Source organism: Chrysochloris asiatica, unplaced genomic scaffold (genome assembly GCF_000296735.1).
Source record: "Chrysochloris asiatica unplaced genomic scaffold, ChrAsi1.0 scaffold00056, whole genome shotgun sequence".
NCBI lineage: Eukaryota > Metazoa > Chordata > Mammalia > Afrosoricida > Chrysochloridae > Chrysochloris > Chrysochloris asiatica.
The window spans coordinates 10,311,924-10,333,206 of NW_006408574.1; the positions used below are offsets into that span (position 1 = coordinate 10,311,924).

The 21,283-nt window shown below is 42.6% G+C and overlaps 1 protein-coding gene across 1 annotated transcript in view; it reads right to left on the minus strand.

Moving 5' to 3' along the window:
* SPATA6L (spermatogenesis associated 6-like) overlaps positions 1-21,283 on the minus strand; it is a 67,075-nt gene that overhangs the window by 29,682 nt on the left and 16,110 nt on the right. The window contains exons 4-5 of the mRNA XM_006863836.1: positions 3,636-3,760; positions 1,048-1,125 (exon numbers count right to left, since the gene is read on the minus strand). Of these exons, the coding sequence (XP_006863898.1) occupies positions 1,048-1,125; positions 3,636-3,760 (203 nt within the window). The remainder of the gene's footprint in view (positions 1-1,047; positions 1,126-3,635; positions 3,761-21,283) is intronic.

A 21,283-nucleotide genomic window follows, 5' to 3' on the forward strand; every position in this document is an offset into this window, starting at 1 on the left:
TTAAAAAAAAAAAATCCATTAACAATTGGAACATGAAATGTACAAATATGAATCCAGTAAAACTGGAAGTTGTCAAAAAATTAAATGGAATGCATAAAGATTAAAAAAAAAAAAGTTTTAAAAAAGAACGCTTAAATACCCATATTAGGAAGCAAAGACAAGATTAAAGTGGTTAAAGAGAAAGAAATATAGACTGAAAAATATCCATGCACACAGATTGGAGACTAGAGAAAACAAATGGTAAATAAGGAGAAACGAAAAATAGTAGAGGTGTCTTTCTTAAAATGACTAATTAGTCTCCTATTGTATGGGTTATCATGCTAGAGGAATGATGGATTTCCTCAGATTAACAGTCTTTTCTCATTAGGTACCTTGAACACACAGTCTACATTTTAAAGGTATTTTTCAAGATGTCATTTGGGATGACATGCCTTTTGTTTTCCTTACTAATTTTAACTCTACCTTGCTCTAAAAGTATTTATTTAATGAAGCTTTACAAATTGCATTAATTCATTATCCATCTTGTTCTAGAAAGGATTTTAAATAGCTGCAAAGTGAAGTATATAGTAAGGTAAAAGAAATACAGAAGGGGGACTTTGTGTGGAGCAAGAGAGTGAAATGGAGGCAGGGATGCCCAGAGACCCTGTGCGACTGCCAAAGACGATCCACAAATATGGCTCTGAGCTGCAGCCAAAGAAAGAAGGAAATACGATTGTTCATACCATCAGCAGCAAGCGCCACAGAACTACAACCCCCAAAAGGCTAACTAACCTACTAGGGTCAAATGTGTGACTTCAGCTTCCGGGTCACACTACGTCACCAATCACACTGTGCTGAATACGTGGCAAACATCCGTATTCTGACTAAGAGTCTGGCTGAGCAAATCCTTTTGAGTACAGAAATTCAAATGTAGCAAAAAAAGTCTCCAGGTTGCATCTGTGTGCAACAGGTGCTTCTAAACTTGGTATACCGAGTTTGGTCTGAAATTCTTTACATTTATGGACAAAAGTCCTGTCACTCTGTCACTGGTTCCTTGATTATACTTACAGGAAATCTGTTTCTATACAGACACACACGTTCTCTGATGGCTGTCCTTGTAGAAAACTCTAATTTGGGAGCAATGCCCTAAAAGTAAAACAGCATAGAAGAAGCAAGTAAATGTATTAGAAACAGGTTCTTCATGCATCCCATGCTAACCTGAAATCACTCAAGAACCTGTTCTGTTTGATAGCTATGACCCCCCTGACACACATGATCCAAACTACATACACAAGAATAGCTAAAAGGTAGTGCTATAGGATAAGCATAGGACTGCAAGGTCGGTTTCAACCACAAAGTCAGTGGTTCAACTCATCAGTCGCTCCTTGGAAACCCTACACTGGGTCACTATGAGTTAGAACCAACTCGACAGCACTTATCAACAACAGCAATAATGTAGTATAGTGCGCCACGTACCAGGGTCTGTCCTAAGTATTTTGCATATATTAACATATCTAGTCTTCACAACACCCCCATGTGCTAGTTCCAAACGGTATCTCCATTTTGTAACTGTGGAAACTAGGGTGGAAAGAATTCAAGTAACTCACCCAACTAGTAATGACAGGGAGTCCTTGAGTGGTACAAATGGTTAACATGGTTACCTGCTCACTGAGAGGGACGGAGGTTGGAGTTTACCCATACACACCTTGAAAGAAAGACCTGGTGGTCTGTTTCCCACAAAATCAGCCACTGCAAACCCTGTGGAGCACAGTTCTACTCTGACACTCATCTACCTCCATGAGTCAGTGTGGACTGGCGACAGCTGGTTTTAGTCATGACAGAGCTGGCACCAGCATCGGTGCTGTGATCTACTGTTTAAAACACTGGTCCATGGAATTGGATGAGAATACTGAACTCCTGGTGTGGCGCTGTAGCATCAGCACATGGTCGGCAGTTCAAACCCACTGGCTGCTCCTCAGAAACCCTATACAGGGTTGCTATGAGTTGGAACCAAGTCGATGACACTTAACAACAACAACAACAACAACTAGAGAGAAAGAAAGTGGTCCATCCTCCTTTCCTTTTGAAAATTTTGACTCCACTTATATAAAATATTTCTTGTTTTGTGCTGAAGACCTGAGGGGCACGGGGGAAGGATTGCATGGGAGCAATGGGGATTGTAACCATGGCAATGAGACGATATACGATGGAATGAATGTAAAAGTAATATTCTCCCATGTAAACTATCACATAATTCACAATAAATCATTTAAATATATATATATATATTTCTTGTTTGTTTCATTGACGAATATTTCTCTATTTGCTCAGTACCATATTGTTTAAAATACTGTTGCTTTATAATACATTCTGATGGTCTAGGGCTAGATCACCATTTTATCATAATAAAAACTGAAGTTCTTACCTGTTTATATTTCCAAATAAATTGGAAAAGCATTTTGTCAAAATAAGGTTTCCCTCATTTTTGCTGACTCTCAACTTTACCAAACACAATGTTTTTTCCTAGTAACTGACTTTTCCTAATGATATGTCCAAATCAGCAAGTCCAACCTCACCAGCCTCACTTCTAGTGAACATTCTGGTTGTATTACTTCCAAGAGTGATTTGTTCGCTCTTGTGGCAGTTCATGGAATATTCAGTCTACTGTGGCTATTCAATGTACCATGACTACTGAATGTCACCCAATCCACCTCAATGACATGGGTTGACACAGCAAACACAACAGATTCCAACATGCCAACCGCCATGAAGATGGCACAACACCAAAAGGAATACTCTGAGTTTGGTACGGGTGTTGCCTCCAAACAGCCAGACCACCAACTGAATAAACTCCTTCAGTAACATCAGTTTGTCTGTCATCTTCCCCTCTGTTAAACAGAGACTGAATGTCTGCCTTGCCTATGAGAATTCTTGAGGAAAATAAAATTGCATGTGATCATCTGAAAACACACAATAAAGGAGAGATGGTCTTATAACTCTGTATCACTCTTACTATTAAAATAATTGTTCTCAGTTAGGCTGTTAGGTGCTGGCAAGTCAGTCCAGCTCAGGGTGACCCTGTGTACAGAGAAGGAAATGCTCCTGGCCTGCACTGGCCTCTCAACATCATTCTTATGCTCCTTGGTGTGAGTCCATGGGTGTAGTGATGACTAAACAAACAGATAACATCACATCTTTCTGTTAATTTGCATTAAAAGAAGGTGAAAAACAAGGCAACCTTTTTATAAACTTGTGATGATGCGGGTATAGCAGGGACTGAGTCTGTAAGGTCTTTAAAGCTTTTGCCTCTCAGAGAGAATTTGGGATGTTGAGTTGAGTATCTAAACAGGACAGACACTGTAATCGGTTACCGTCACGTTGATTTCAATTCATGGCATCCCCATGTGTGTCAGAGTACACATATGTTCCATGGGGTTCCCAATGGCTGAATTTGGGGAAATAGATGATCAGAGGGTGGACCTGAACCTCCAATATTTTAGTTAGCAGCCAACCATGTTAATCATTTGTACACCCAGGGACTCAGCTGAATGGAAAAACAAGGGCCTCATACAAAACAGTAATAAGGGGTCTGCCATGGTGAAGCTTTCACAGGAATTCCTCTCCCCACAGAAGCCCACCTGGGTCAGCTCACTTACCGGAAAGCCTACAGTCGTCCTCATGAGCACCTCCCGATACAAGCTGGGGTGTGAGGGGGTCAGCTTGGGCTCCGGGAAAAGAAAATCCCTTGTGTTTTCTTCATAGTAGGCCAACTTCTCCCACACTAGGAAGGAGGAAAGGTACGTGTTACAGACGATCAGGGATCGAAGAACATCTAGGCTCTGGGACCTGTTAGTCCAGTGGGGAGGGTTGCTTCTATTTCTCTCATCAAAATGTTTGAAGTCTGTGTCTCTGATGTAACAAACCAATCTGTGCTGGAAGAAGTGCAGCCAGAAGGCTCCTTAAAAGCCAAGATGGCCAGACCTCATCTCTTATACTTTAGATATATTATCAGGAGGGACCAGTCCCTGGAGAAGGACATCATGCTTGGTGAAGTGGAGGGTCAGCGAAAAAGAGGAAGACCCCCAATAAGATGGATTGGCACAGTGGCAGCAGCAATGGGCTCAAGCATAGCAATGACTGTGAGGTTGACGCAGGACTGCGCAGTTTGTTCTGTTGTGCATAAAGTGACAATGAGTCAGTACAGACTCAACGGTACCTAACAACAACAGCCCAGATGTAAAGGAGATGTAAAAGGCCACTCCACAATGGATCTTTTCCTCCCTCCATACTTTTTAAGGATATATCTTGGGCCAGGAACAAGACAGACTGACTGCTGCCAACACAGTGGTTAGGACTCCTGGTGTGGCACTGTAGGATCAGCACAGCACTGCAAACCACAAGGTTGGCAGTTCAAACCCACCAGCTGCTCCTCAGAAATCCCATACAGGGTCACTGTGAGTCAGAACTGAGTCAACAGCACTTAATAACAACAGTACAATGCTTAGCTTGGTGTAAAATGTTCACTGTATGTGAGGATGGTGGTGTCTGAATGGCTCAGAGAATACCTAGAGCTACGGTTCATAACAGGGGTGGCACAAACCCAAGAGAACATTCTGGAAACTTGTGGGGATATTTCGTGGGCAGAAGACAGAGGTGTGAGTGTCCTGTAATGCTTAGGACATCCTTGTACACTGATGAGTTCTCCCTTCTACACGACCTTCTAATATGCTACCAGACATTCTAGCGAGCTAAAAACCAGTTTGTAATTTTCTAACTCTAGAGCTAAACTCTGTTTTACATATTAACACAAAAGCCACTAGTTTTCTGGGAATGCGAGTACCAAGTAAATCAAGGAACAACTGGACCTGGTTTTGTCTAGACCTTTACCAAGAGCTGCTTGGTATGTCAAAAGTCATGACACATTAAATCCTTCACTGGTAGCATAGTGGTTACGAATTAGGCTGCTAATCTCACGGTCAGAAGTTCGAAACTACCAGCTGTTCTGTGGGAGAAAGATGAGGCTTTCTGCTCCTGTAAAGATTTACAGCCTCGGAAACCCTGTATAGGGTCACTATGAGTTGGAACTGACTTCACAGCACATAACAACAACAACAACATACCCCCTGGGTAGCTGTGCACAACAACATGTACACCCTTTAAGTTCCAATCACTCTTTGAGTTCTTTTTATTACAATCACAACATTGAATTGATTCTTTTTTTGCAGAGCTTTGTAAAAGTTGATTGTATTAACTATGAATGTGATTTGTTTAGTAAAAAGGATGTTACAAAATACTACAGAAACCCATTTGACCTAGCTTTGATGGCTTGATGACCAAGCTCAACGAGAAGAAGATAAAGAAATCTGATAAAGGAAGCAAGTGTAAATTGCTACAATTTGAAGAACTTGACCTATACTATGGATGTAGTAGATCTAAATACCAACTGAAAGGGAAGGAGTCTTCACATCAAGGATCAAGCCTATCCCCTCTGTATACAGGGTTGAAAGGGACAAGCAACTTAGATATTGTCTACCTAAAATGGGGGACTATAAAGGCATGAAGTGGCTGGCTTACAAATTTTCATGAGGGAGTTTAGTTTCAGAGTATGCAGGGGGAAGATAGAGTACCCACTGAACAGTTTCATCTTGTCTTGACGGGTCTGGTGAAAGGAGATGGGCAGAGGATTCTTCTGATTCAATAGTGAGTCATTGTCTTCATGACTAATTGCAACTATCACAACTGTAAAGGTAGAAGTTTTGTAACATAAAGGGGGACCTTAGGACCATCAAGAAAGAAGAGCATAAGTAGAATATGGACCCTAACCAGAGGAGCATCAACACCAGAGATGGAGGCAGAGGTGAGGACATGGAGAGAGGGAGCAGTTAAGGACTCTAGACTCATGGAAAGAGAAAGACTGTGTGCTGGTGGCCAGGAGGCAGGCTTGCAGAATGTGCCCTTTGGTTGTTTAAATGACTATATAGTCCTGACTGTCTTTGAGTACACCCCCACCAAAAAAAAAAAACAAAAAACAAAAAAACACAGCAAATACTGTTAAATGATGATGCATGGAGGGGATTGTAATCATTATAACGAAACAAAATACAATAGGATGAGTGCAAAACTGATGTTCTCCCATGTAAACTATCACTCAATTCACAATAAAAGCTTTAAAAATACATACTATAGAAAGAAGCCCTGGGGTCTACTAGGGTTGAGAACAACTTGGCTAAAGTACAGAGAGCTGCTATCAGAGCACCCCCATCTGCAGAGCAGGTGCTAGGGGTGGTCTAGACAAGAAAGGCCTCTGTGTGGAGTATTGTCGAAATGCAACTGTGGCCAATGAGGCAACTTTAATATTTGGTGATGGCCATTTTATATGAGAGGAGAATTCTAACGAGGGCGTATATTTGGTATATCAATTGCAGATAACAAATGACCTTACATGTAAGGACATGATGAATTAATTTTTCTCTGGTTTATTCCACTTAAGATCAATGCATGGGTTCTAATGAGGGAAGGATCAAAGGGTCATCATTTCATAGCTGGTCATAATGTCCAGCCACAACAGACGGACTCATCATTCCCTCCATAAGCTGTCCTCCAGCCATCTGTCTTTTTGTCCTTCTGTGGCAGCTTGTACGTTGCTGTGATTCTGAAAGCCATCAGTATTTCAAATGCCAGCAGGGCCGCCCAGGGTGGACAGATTTCAGCAGAGCTTCCAGACTGAGAAGACTAGGAAGAAAGATCTGGTGATCTATGTCTGAAAATGAGTCCAGTGGTTGCAGAAGAATATGAAAGATGAGCCCCCTGGGTTAGAAGGCACTCAAAATACACAGTGACCACAACAACATGGGTAACATCACCAGGCTCAGAGTTGACTCACCGGCAAGTCGCAACCACAAGATATATGTTCATTGCTTAAACCATTTCTTTCCAAATGCTGTATCTTCCTTCTCATCCTGTTGAGATCCTATTCCTCCTTCAAGTTTCGCATCAAATTTACATAAAAAGTCCAAAGCAGAACTCAGTATATTCCAAAAATCATCTCTCCCCTAGTTTTCCCACCTGCAGAAACACCATCATCAAGCCAGTTGCTCAAGCCCAAAATCTAGAGTCCACCCTTAATTTCTCTCAGTTCTTACATCAACCCATGTGCAAATACTGTTGACTCGATCTCCAAAATAAATCTAAAACCTGTCCCCTCCTCACCATCTATCTAAGTCAACCCAGCTCTGTCCTGGAGACCACGGCAGTCTCGCAGCCCTCGCCCTATGTCCAACCCTCCTGCAAGAAAATCTACCCTCCACACGTTTGGGTTGTTCTCAATCCATCAGCTGTGGCTTCCACTTGCTGGCTTAGTGGTAAATGCCACAGGATGTGGTATTAACTAACAGAAATACACTGTTCATAGCTTTGGAGACGGGATGATTTATTAGAGTCTCCACTGTGTTGGTTCTTTCTGTGGGTTTCTCTCCTTGTTTCTGGGGACTGCTGGCAATCCTTGGTGTTCCTGGGCTTGAAGAAGCAGCTGTTTCTGTGCTTACGGTATCTCTCTTCCCGTGTGTGTGTGTGTGTGTGTGTGTGTGTGTCTTCTGCTCTTTTGACAACTCAGAAGTGACTGGGTTTAAGAGTCACCCTACCCTGGAAGGACCTCAATAATGTCACAAAAGAAAGACTCTATTTGCAAACAGGACCAGATCTACAGGTACAAGGGCCAGAACTTCAGTCCATAGTTTTGGAGGATACGATTCAATCCAAAACACCTACTTAAAACTTCCCAGTCAATTTCCCGTCATATTAGAATAAAATCCCTGCACCTAATCCTAACCTTCAAGTATATGATCTGGTGTCTAATCACTTCTCATGTCGTTTACTCTCTCTGTCCCTACCCCCCTTGGCCCTTCGATGCCACCCTCGTGCTGTTCCTCAAATGTACCACTGTCACCTTGACCTGAAGACATCATTCTTCTGATTGTCTATGGTTACTGAGTCAGAACTGACTCGATGGCACATAATAATAACTGGTTGTTGAAAACATACGTATGACATTTACAGAGCATGTCAAAATCGGCAATGGGCTTCCAGATACAAGGTCTCATGTGATTTCTTCTTTTAAAGATAAGGAAGTTGAGGTTCTGAGCCTGTAAGACATTTCTCTCATGGCACACAGCTGACCCAATGCCAGCAAGTCAATTCGGACTTGTGTGAAAGCCGATCCTCCAGCCAGTCAGATCACCTGGTTAACAGCCAGAAAACATCACCGTCAAAGTCTAAGAGGGCGTCCAACAGCATAACAATTGGACTGAATACCTATGATTTACCCCAAAGTGGAGGATTGTTTTCAAAAGGTTAATAAAAAGCCAGCAGCCACTGTCACGGTCACATAGGGTTACACTGCCTCCGTGTGTCCAGTTGCTTTCTCCCACTTTTTTAGAATGAAGAACCAGAGGAGTCTGGTTTGAATTTTGGGCCCCCAAAAGATATGTTGAAGTCCCAACCCCCTTATTTGGGGTGTGAATGTGACCTTATTTGGAAATAAGGTGTTTGGAGATGTTATCCATTAAGTTGACACAAGCTCATACTGGAATTGTTGTTTTTAAGTGCCGTCGAGTCGGTTCTGACCCATAGCGACCCTGTGCAGGGTTTCCAAGGAGTAGGGTGGGTACTAATCTGATAATCCTTATAAGAACAAAGGGACAAATAGCCAAGTGAAGACAGAGGCAGACAGGTAGGTGATGTTGCCACTAGCCAAGGCGTGCCTGGAATGACCAAAACCTAGAGAGGGTGAAGGGACCCTCTCCTAGAGCTTTCAGAAGGAGCAGGGCCTGCTGACATGTTAACTTTGGACTTCCAACCTCCAGAGCTACAGGAGACCAATTTTATACTGTTTTAAACCAGTTACTTGGTGGTCATTTTCTTATGGTAGCCCTAGAAAACTAATTGTTGTTATTAAGTGTCATCGAGTCGGTTCTGACCCATAGCGACCCTGTATAGGGTCTCCAAGGGGTGGCTGGTGAGCTTGAACTGCCAACCTTGCCATTTAAGCCAACCTTGCAATTGAGCACTTCAACAGTGCCACGCTAGAACTCCAGGAAACTAATACAAACACCGATTCCTTCTAAGTAAAATGGTTGGGCCTCCCCATTTGGGGGGTGGGGGGTGGGGAAGCCATTGGCAAAGCTGAGGTATTTTTGTGTGTTAACTTGGTAGTGGTGGTGTTGCTAAGTGCCGCTGAGTCAGTTCTGACTCATAGTGACCCTCTATAGGGTTTCTGAGGAGGAGATGGTAGGCATAAGCCGTCAACTTTGCAGTTAGCCATCCAGTGCACATCCTACAAAGGCATGCCAGGATCCCATTAGCCTAGTGGTCATAATGTGTTTTGATTATAATAAGTTTGCTTAAAAGCAGTGTGTGAACAATGTCAAAACAATAACGTAGTAATCTACAGGAAAATGCAAAGGGATCCTTCAAGCAATGAAGAATTGGTCTCCGAGAGCACAAATGTGCCCCACTGAACCCCACAGCGCAGTCCGTCTGAGACTCTTTATCTAATTAGCAAGCATCGAGGGCTCATTGCCACAACTGTGTGCCGGGCACCACCAGCTTTACCCCAGTGGCATTGGCACAGTGTTGGGAGAGTGCCAAGTGCACCCTCAAACAGGAACACATGGAAAAAAGTCATGCATCCATCTGCAATGCATCTGAGGCTGCGCAACATGAACTGAGCAATTCCAATCTGACTTCACGACAACTACCATCTGAAACTGAAGGATTATAGGCACATGGCACAGAGAACAGAGCATCTGGCTAACTTCAGAGTTAGTCACACCCAGCATCAGTAGTCTCCAATCCTCACTGTTTTCAATTCCCTCTGACAAATTCTCACATATGCATCTACAGTCACGTGAAAAACATGGCAGTTCAAGACACACAGCAAAACCTCTGAGAGCAGGAACTTGATTGGACTGCCTTGCTTTTCCAGGTCTGGAAGGTTTCTGACCACTTGTTCATTGCTCATTTTGGCGGAAGAGATTTGAATTTTCTGACTGACAGGTTTCTGTCGTCCACGGGTTCTGGCTTTCAGAGGTTTTACTGTATGTGTGCACCATCTGTCTGTGTGTTGTACTGTGATGGCTACATGTTACTGTGACAAAAGAAGCTATGCCATCAGCATTTCAAATACCAGCAGAATCACCCAAGGTGGATAGCTTTCAGGGGAGCATCCACACTACAGGAGACCAGGAAAAAAGGCCTGGTGATCTACTTCTGAAAATAAGTCAGTGAAAGCTCTGTGGATCGAGTCTTCACATCAAGTATCAATGCTATCCCTTCTGTACACAGAGTTGATAGGGATGGGCAACTTAGACATTGGCTACCTAAAATGGGGGACACTATAAAGGAGCTCTGGTAGCATAGTGGTTACGAATCAGGCTGCGAACCACAAGGTCAGCAGTTCGAAACTACCAGCCATTCCGCAGGAGAAAGATGAGGCTTTCTGCTCCCATAAAGACTTACAGCCTTGGAAACCCTGTACAGGGTCGCTATGGGTCGGAACCGACTCGACGGTACATAACAACAACAACAATAAATGCACGAAGTGACTGACTTACAAGTTTTCAAGAGGGAGTTTAGTTTCAGATTGTGGGGGAAGGTAGAACCCTCACTGAATAGCTTTCATCTTGTCTAGACGGGTCTGGTGAAAGGAGATAGGGATAGGATTCTTATGATTCAATAGTAATTGTTATAATGATTACAACTGTCACAACTGCAAAGATAGAAGTTTTGTAACAAAAAGGGAGGAGAAGTTAATCTTATAGTCCATAAACAGAGGGCCCTAGGACCATCAAGGGAGAAGAGCATGAGCAGAAGGTGGGACCCAATCCAGAGAAGCAGACATGGAGACAGAGATAAAGACATGGAGAGACAGAGCAGCTGAGGACTCTAGACTCATGGAGAGAAAAAAGCTACGTGCTGGCGATCAGGAGGCAGGCTTGCAGAATGTGCCCTTTGGTTGCTTAAATGATTATATATTCCTGAGTGTTTTTGTGTATATCAAAAACAAAAACAAAGAACCAAAGGGAATACAAACAAATACTGTTGAATGATGACACACAGAGGGGGTTGCAATCATTGCAATGAAACAAAATATAATAGGATGAGTGTAAAACCGATGCTCTCCCATGTAAACTGTCACTCAAGTCACAATCAAAACTTTAAAAAACAAGAACTCTATGGATCAGAACAGACTACTGTCTGACATTTTGCTGGAGGATGAATCCCTAGATTAGAAACCTACAATAATGGACTTCAGCATACCAGCGAACTTTGTTGTCTTGTATATGAATTGCTATGAGTTGAAGTCGCTCAGCAGCAACGAACGACAACTACAGTGCAGCTGCCCCAAGCCATGGTCTTTCCAATAGTCTCATTTACATGTGGAGGTTGGACAATGAAGAAGAAAGACCATAGAAGAAATGATGCATTTGTGTCATGGTACTGGTGAAGAATATTAAAGATATTATGGACTGCCAGAAGAACAAACAAATAAATCCGTGTTAGAAGTACAACCAGGATGATCAGACTCCATCTCACATACTTTGGATACGTTATTAGGAAAGGCCAGTCCCTGGAGAAGGACATCATGTTTGGTTAAGTGGTGGTGGTTATGTGCCATAGAGTTGGTTCCGACTCATAGTGACCCTGCATAGGTTTTCCAACACTGTAAATTCTTACAGGAGCAGAAAGCCTCACCTTTCTCCTGCAGAGTTGTTGGTAGTTTCAAACTGCTGACCTTGAGATTAGCAGCCTGACTCATAACCACTACACTACCAGAGCTCCTTTGGTAAAGTGGAGGGTCAGCAAAAAAGAGGAAGACCCCCAATGAGATGGACGGGCACATTGGCAGCAGCAATGGGCTCAAACATAGCAATGATGGTGAGGTTGGTGCTGGACTGGGCAGGGCTGCATACTGTTGGGCAGAGGGTCGCTGTGAGTTGGAACTGACTCAAAGGCACCTAAAGACAACATACATATGAATATGTCATGTGTATATGGATTTTGTTGTTGTTATTGTTAAGTGCCATGGAGTTGGTTCTGACCCATAACAACTCCTAGGGTTTCCAAGGAGCAGCTGATGAGCTTGAACCGCTGACCTTGCAGTTCACCCACAGTGCCACACCAAGACTCCATGCATACGTTTATATATACATGGAGTCCTGGTGTGGCACAGTAGGATCAGCCCTGGACTGTTAACCGAAATGGCCGCAGTTCTAACCCACCAGCTGCTCCTCGGACGGAAACCCTATACAGGATCACTGTGAGGTGGAACCAACTTGACTGCACTTAACAATAATATATATTTACATATATGCATATGTATATTTGGAGTTCTGGTGTAGTGCTGTGGGTTAATGCGCCAGACTGCAAAGTTGTTTGAACTGCAAGGTCGGCGGTTCAAGCTCACCAGTCACTCCTCACAAACCCTGTATAGGGTCGCTATGGGTCAGATCTGACAGCACTTAACAACAACAACATGTGTATATTTGGAGTCCAGTGTGGCACTATGGGTTAATGCACTGGACTGTAAGGTTGGTTTGAACTGCAAGGTCAGCAGTTCAAACTCACCAGTCACTCTTTGGAAATCCCATACAGGGTCGCTATGGGTCAGAACCAACTCAGCAGCACTTAACAATAATAAAAATATATGTGTATTTGGGATTCCTGGTGTAGTGCTGTAGGATAAGCATTGTACTGAAAGGTCCATTTGAACTGCAAAGTCGATAGTTCAAACTCACCAGCGTCTCCTTGGAAACCCTATACAGCAGGGTTGGGGAATATTCAGCCCTGAAAAATCATTTGATCTGGCCCTACCAAGGCAACTGCAGTTCCAGTCATTGTATTGTTGTTGGGGCATGAGTTAATTAAATGTTGAACAAATACAGCAGGCTAATTTAAAGTTGATCATTTTGTATGGCCCAGGAATGATGTTACAAATTTTGACAGAAAAAAGGTGCCCTGGCCCTGCTGTACAGGGTCCTTCCCTATGAGTCAGAACTGACTTCACAGCACCTAACAACAACATGTATATGTGGAGCCCTGGTGTGGCGTCAGCATTGTACTGCTGACTGAAAGGACCACAGTTCTAACCCACCAGCCGCTCCTCAGAAACGCTATACAGTCCTTATGAGTCAGAACTGACTCAACAGCATTCAACAACAACATGTATACTAAAGGTATTTTAAAGAGTCTAAAAAGATGCCCCAAAACTGTTACTAGTGATGGGCTGTTAGGGGTTGCTAATGAATGACACCTTTGACTTTTTATTCTGCATAGGTTCGTGTTCTTTGAAATTATTTAGTAAACCGTTTCAGAACTTAGCAGGAAAGATGTGTTAGGGTTTTAGAATATTTGTTGTTGTTAAGTGCTGTTGAGTCGATTCCGACCCATCGTGACCCTGTATAGGGTTTCCGAGGAGCAGCTAATGAGCTTGAACTGCTCACCTTGCAGTTCAAATGGCTTTGCAGTCTGGCGCATTAATCTACAGCGCCATACTGCATTGGATAATTTCTAAAAACTTCATATAAAATAAAGTAAGATCCAAATGGACATGCTTCTATTATACTGATGTTGTTATTAGGCCCGGTATAACTTGATGGTGAGCAATAAAATTGGGTCACATAAGGGAGAGGAAGAACAAATTAAATAACTCATGGGAAAAATTCTGATACCCTGATTAGAGCCTATCACTTTTACACTGAAAAGCATTCTGTGCAATTTTCTGAAAAGCAGGTAGGAGGCATTTCTGGTCTTCTCTCTTTCACCTGCTTAAGAAAACAATAACTTATCTAACAGCGGAGTGCGACACTGTAGGATAAACACTGGACTGCTAAACACAAGTCAGCGGTTCAAACCCACCAGCCATGTCTTTAAAATCCTAAATAACTATGAGTCGGAACCAATGTGAATGCACTTCACAACAACACAATAGTGTGTGTCCCTAGATGTACTGAGATGGGATTCTCATCTGTCTCCAGAGGCTGCATCTACCTGACAACCAAGAGGCAGAGGAAGAACTGCACACAACAGACGAGTCCTGAGAGACCAGGAGAAAGTGTGGAACAGAACTCAACTTGTTAAACGTCCAGACTAACTGGACTGGCTGAGAGTAGAGGACTCATAAGGTCAACTACACCGGGAAATACTCTTCAAACCTTGAACCAAAACTATCCCGAAGTCACCAACAGCTAAATATATTGGCTCATAAAATAAAGAGTATCACCCTTGAGTACTGTGATCCTTCAAAAAATCCATATGATGGTTTAAATGATTTGATGTTGTTGTTAAGTGCCGTCGAGTCGGTTCCGACCCATAGCGGATTTCCAAGGAGCGACTGCTGAGCTTGAATCACCAACCTTGCAGTTCAAACCAACCTTGCAGTCTAGCACATTAACCCACAACACCACACCAGGACTCCTTTAAACGATTGTTGTTATTGTTGTGAAGTGCTGTCAAGTCGATTCCGACCCACAGTGACCCTGTATAGGGTTTCCAAGGAGCAGCTGGTGAGCTTGAACCACCAACCTTGCAGTTCAAACGACTTTGCAGTCTGATGCATTAGCCCACAGCACCACACCAAGACTCCTACACAATTAAACGATTAGATATTCAAAACAGCACCAGGTTGGTGGACTGAAAAGTGCCCATGAATAAGTGAATGGATGAACACTATTTCGTCTTTCCACATAGTGGAATGCTGATCAGCCACCATGAGAAATGACGTTCTGACACAGAAAACATGGTGCTGAGTAAAATTAGGACAAGCCAGGTGCCATCCCATCTAAATGAAGTATCTGGAATAAGCCGCTGCATGGAGATTAGAGTCCACTAGAGGGAGCTACTGCTCTTGGGGTGCTGAGCTTCTGGTTGGGGTGATGAATCATGTTGCAAATGGAGAGAATGATGACTGCGTAACTTGGTGAATGTAATTAATGTCACTAAATTGTACACTTAAAAATGGTTCAAATGGCAAAAAAAAAAAAAAAAATGCCAAAGAAGTGTAATGCAAATGCTTATTGCTTCAATAAAGTAGGTAATTGTGTATTTAGTGACCCTGTATAGGGTTTCCGAGGAACAGCTGGGAGCTTGAACCACCAACCTTGCAGTTCAAACAGCTTTGCAATCTGGTGCATTAACCCACAGCACCACACTAGGAGTATATATATATATATGGAGCTCTGGTAGCATAGTAGTTACGAATCGCGCTGCGAACCACAAGGTCAGCAGTTCGAAACTACCAGCTGTTCCGTGGGAGAAAGATGAGGCTTTCTGCTCCCATAAAGATTTAAAGCCTAAGAAACACTGTACAGGGTCACTATGAGTCAGAACCGACTCCAGGGCATATAACAACAACAATATATATAGCCAAATGTCCAAACAATTGCTCTTAAGCAAAAAAAGAAAAGATAGCCTGCAGAAAGGAGCCCTGGGAAGCAATGAGTTAAACATGGGGAGTGTTGCTAATTTCATGGTTGGCAGTTCAGATCCACCAGCTGCTCCAAGGGGGAATGAGGAGGTTGTAAATCTGCTCTTGTAAAGATTTAGAGTCTCAGAAACCCCAAGAAACAGCTCTTCTTGTTCCCTGGAGGGTGGCTCTGAACTGGAACCAACTCACTAGCAGTGGGTGTTGTTTTTTTTAAAGGGGGCAGGAAAAGAAGATTACTAGAAGGAAACCCAACAACCAGAATGGAGTTAGTGAAAATGTTGACATGTTGTAAAAATGTAACTAGTGTATCACTGAACAATTTGTGCTGTTGTTGTGCCATGGAGTTGATTCTAACTCCTAGTGACTCTATAGTTTCTGAGGAGTGGCTGGTGGGTTTGAACTGTCAACATTACAGTTAGCAATCCAGTGTTTAGCCTACAGCGCCACACCAGGTGCTCTGAAGTGTGTTCAAGTGTAGTGATTGTTACATGGGAACCTAGTTTTCTGTGTAAACTCACTGAAAACACAGTAAAGTATTATTTTTAAAAAGAAGAAAAAGATTAACTATTGACTCTTGGGTCCACTCTACTCCACTAGAGGGCGTCCTTACCCGTATTCAGGGGTCTTCACAGTGAGAAGGGGCTGTGAAACTCATTAAAAGCCACTATGCAACAAACAGTACGAGTTCTGGTGTGGCACTGTGGGCTAATGCACTGGACTGCAAAGTCGATTTGAATCTCAAGGTCAGCAGTTCAAGCTCACCAGCGAAATCCTATACAGGGTCTCTATGAGTCAGAACTGACTCCACGGCACTTAACAACATGCTACAGTCCTAGTGTAGCGCTGTAGGATAAGAACTCGACCACCAGGTCTGTTTGAACCACAAGGTAGCCAGCTGAAAACCTACCAGCCACTCCTCGGAAACCCTGTACAGGGTTTCTATGAGTTGGAACCAACTCAAAAACATTTAACAACAACATGCAACAGTCAAAAGAAAAAACAAAACACGCATACTCACAAAAAATGGAAACAACCTAAATGCCCATCAACAGGCAGTATCCTAAGAAATTTGAGAAGAGAATAGAAGGAAATGGGTTTGGGCCTTAGATGTATTCCTTCTCTCTGTGCTTCTCATGAAAACAGTTTCTCTTTCTCTCGCCTTCTTCTTTCTCACATGGAGACAGTTTTAAGAACACCCTATAATCAGCCACACTGGGTGATTATTTGTGACATCGGTGCCTGTCTCAGCAGCTCGGGTCTTACACATCTCCAACAAGGACTAAGTAAAGAACGCAGCGCAGTTTCACCCTGAAGTCCCAGGTTCTACCACGGGAGTCACGCTTTTCTGTAAAGAGCAGGGTGTGGATGTCTTGGATTTCAAAACCTATGGTCACAACTACAAAAGCAAAAACATCCAGGTTGTGATTGTTGTTAAGTGCCATGGAGTCAGTTCTGACTCACAGTGACTCTATATAGGCTATCCAAGGAGCGGCTGATGGGTTAGCAGTCTGGTGCCCATCCTGCAGCGCTACACCAGGACTCTAAGGGCATAGGTAGATAATACTTAAGGAATAAAGATGATTGTGTTCCAATAACACCTCACTTACGGACAAAAAAAGCTGAATTTCATATCATTTTTGTGTGTTGCTCAACACTCTCCTTTTGTAGAGTTGTAGAATAAGCACTCGGCCTCGAGATCGATTTGAACTGCAAGGTCAGCGGTTCAAACTCATCAGCCACCCCTCAGAAACCCTATACAGGGTCGCTATGAGTCAGAACCAAGTCAACAACAATCATTTAAAAGTACAAAAACAATTTGGCACCGAAAGTCACATATTCTATCATTTATTTCTAGGAACTTTTCAGAACAAGAGACAGAAAGGAGACCAGTGGCTCCAGGGGATGAAGGGGTGGAGATGGGGCATGGTGGCTCATGGATTTGGGGTTTTCTTTGTAGAATAATGACTGTGTTCTGGAACTGGGTCACAGAGATAGCTGCAAGTGTTGTTTGGTGCCATTGAGTTGGTGCAGACTCATAGCAACCTTAAGCATAACAGAGCGAAACAGTGCCCAGTCCTGTGCCAACCTCAGAATCATTGCTATGCTTCAGCCCAGTGCTGCTGCCACCGTGCCAACTCATCTCTCATTGGGGGTCTTTCCCTTCTTCACCGACCTTCCACTTTACCAACTATGATGTCCTTTTCCAGGAACTGGTCTCTCCTGATAACATGTCCAAAGTATGACAGATGAAGTCTCACCATCCTAGCTTCTGAGAAGCATTCTGGCTGCACTTCTTCCAACACAAATTTGTTGGTTCTTTTGGCAGTCTGTAGCACTTTCAATATTCTCCTCCAGCACCATAACTCAAATGCATCAATTCTTTTACGGTCTTCCTTATTCACTGTCCAACTTTCACATGCATATGAGGTTATTGAAAATACTAGGGCTTGGATCAGGCACACCTTAGTCCTCAAACAGACATCTTTGCTCGTTAACTCTTTAAAGAGATCCTGTGCAGTAGATTTACCCAATGTAATACATCATTTGATTTCTTGACTGCTGCTTCCATGAGTGCTGATGGTTGATCTGAACAAAATGAAGTCTTTGGCAACCAATCTTTTCTCCAACTATATGGATGTTGTTTATTGGCCAGTGGTGAGGATTTTTATGTCTTTATATTGAGGTGAGCAGCGAAGTGGTTACGTATCAGGCTGCGAACCTCAGGGTCAGCAGTTCGAAACTACCAGCTGTTCCACGGGAGAAAGATGAGGCTTTCTGCTTCCGTAAAGATTTACAGCCTCGGAAACCCTGTACAGGGTCACTATGGGTTGGAACCGACTCCACAGCACATAACAACAACATATTGAGGTGCAACCCATACCGAAAAAATCAGTGTATTGCACACTTTAAAATGGTGCATTTTATGATATGTGAATTTTATCTTTTTTTTTTCTTTTTTAAGTCATTGTTAGCGTGAGTTGTTGTTGCTATCAAATGTTGTGGAGTTGGTCCCATCTCATAGAGACCTTGTATGGGGTTTCCAAGGAGTGGCTGGTGGGTTTGAACCACCAACCCTGCGGCTAGCAATACTGTGCTTATCCCATAGCAGCATAGCAGGACTCCCTTAGCATGTGAGCCATACAGAAACCAACTTCGTTCGGGCCAGTCTGGTCTGGGAGTTGTCATATGCCAACCCTGTTCTAGAATGGGACAAAGAGGAAGGATTGGGGCTTCACACACACACATGAGTGCACACACACTGACCACAAATTAGAACACAGCCAAATGCCAAACACAGGAAAAAAGTTGAGCCACGTCTCAAAAGTGTCTTTGGTAAGAATCAGCTAAAGCTGTTTTTTTAGTGGGAAGCTTAGAGCCTAGTCACCTCATGAACACTGCCTCCAAACACCTACAATGGCTCTTGAGAAAACAGAGTCAAGTCAGTAGAGGACTTAGTAAAATAATGAAGATGTGTTTGTTATGGAACGAACAACTTTTAAATACTAGTTTCCAGTTTTTGTGCCCAAACCCTTTTAAAATAACAATAATGTCAGTTAGGAATTCATTCATGACACATTACCTGGAGGCAGTAGCTGGATTAATTCAAACCTGGTTAAGAAGCCTGAAAAAGACAAAAATAAGATTTTAATAGTTTAGAAACAGTTTTTCCTCAATTGCCAAGTTGAGAACTTCCATAACATCCCATTTGTATTGTTGTTGTTGTTAAGTGCCGTCGAGTCTGTTTCGAATCATAGCAATCCTGTATAGGGTGTCCAAGGAGCAGCTGATGGATTTGAACTGCTGACCTTGTGATTAACAGTCCAGTGATAATTTATGAATAATCACAATTATTATTATTATGAATAACAAATGCATGTGCACTGTATGATAAGCACTGGACTTCTAACCACAAGGTTGGTGATTCAAACTCACCAGCTGCCCCTTGGGAACCCTATACAGGGTCACAGAAGTCAGAACCAACTGGACCGGACTTAACAACAACACACCAGTGGTCCACCACTTGTTTGTCAGCTTGTCAAACTGTAAGTGGCTTGTGAGTTGCTATGACTTGGTTGTTGTTGTTAACTTATACACCCAACCACTGAAGTCAATGAAGATGAAATTGAAGCAGTCTATCAACTTCTTCAGTCTGAAACTGATCAAATATGCAGTCAATATGCGTAATTATTGATGATTGGAACGCAAAAGTTGGAAACAAAGAGAAAAAATAAGTAGTTGGAAAATATGACCTTGGTGATAGAAACAATGCTGGCAATCACATGATAGAATTTTGCAAGACCAATGACTTCTCTTCATTGCAAATATTTTTTTTTAAGCAACATAGAAGGCGATTATATACCTGGAATTCACCAGAGGGAATACACATATGTCAAATTGACTATAACTATGGGAAGAGACAATGGAGAAGTAAAATATCATCAGTCAAAATAAGGCCAGGGGAAAATTGTGAATTTAGATAGTCAGTTTCTCATAATTAAGTAAGGCTATACCTGAAGAAAGGAGCTCTGGTAGCGCAGTGGTTACGATTCGGGCTGTGAACCACAAGGTCAGCAGTTTGAAACTACCAGCTGTTCCGCGTGAGAAAGATGAGGCTTTATGCTCCGGTAAAGATTTACAGCCTTGGAAACCCTGTACAGGGTCGCTATGATGCCACGGCACATAACAACAACATAGCTGAAGAAAATTAAAACAAGTTCTCAAGAGCCAAAACATGATCCTGAATTTAGAGATCATCTCAAGAGCAGATTTGATGCATTAGATATTAATGACTGAAGAACAAGAAAGCTGTGGAATGACATCATAAACAACATACACGAGAAAGGTAAAAGGTCATCAATAAGAAGGAAAAGACCACAATGGATGTCAGAAGGGAATCTGAAACTTGTTCTCCAGTCACGAGATGCTACAGGAAATGGAAGCCATGAGGAGGGAAAAGAGCTGAATAGAAAATTTCAAGGGGCAACTCGAGCAGACAAACATTGTAATGAAATGTGCAAAGACCTGGAGTTAGAAAACCAAAAGAAAGGAACACACTTAGTGTTTCTCAAACTGAAAGACTGAAGAAAAAAAAATCAAGCTTCAACTTGCAGTATTGAAGGAGTCTATGAGGGGTCCTGGTGTGATTCTATAGGCTAAGCACTGGACCGCAAGGTCTGTTTGAACTGCAAGATCGGTTCAAACTCGAAACCCTATATAGGGTCACTATGAGACGGAACCCACTCAACAGCCCTTAACAACAATTCCTGAAGCCTTGTTTTACCAGTACTTTTAGTGCATCTTGGACCTCTTCCCTCCATATCATCACTTCTTGGTCATATGCTACCTCTTCAAATGATTGAACATTGACAATTCTTTTTGGTATAGTGAACTCTGTATATTCCTTCCGTTTTCTTTTGATGGTCCCTGCATCATTCAATATTTTTCCCATAGAATCTTTCAATATTGCAACCCGAGGTTTGACATATTTTTTAGCCATTAGCCATTAGAAAGATACAAATCTAACCAACAATCAGGTATCATCTCAACCCAATGTAATAATAGCAAAGTGCAAAAAATTGAAAAAGCTGGCAAGGGTGTGGAGAGACTAGAGCCCTCATATAGTGCTAGGGGACTGTGGAAACAGTATATAGTGCTTCCTTAAAAAGTTGAAGGCAGAAATACCCTCTGACCCAGCAATCACTCTACTTGGTATATATCCTAGAGAAATCAGAGTCATCGTGGAAATAGTCATCTGCATACCCATGAATGTTGCAGCACTGTTCACAATAGCAAAAGGACAGACACAGCGTAAATGTCCAGCAA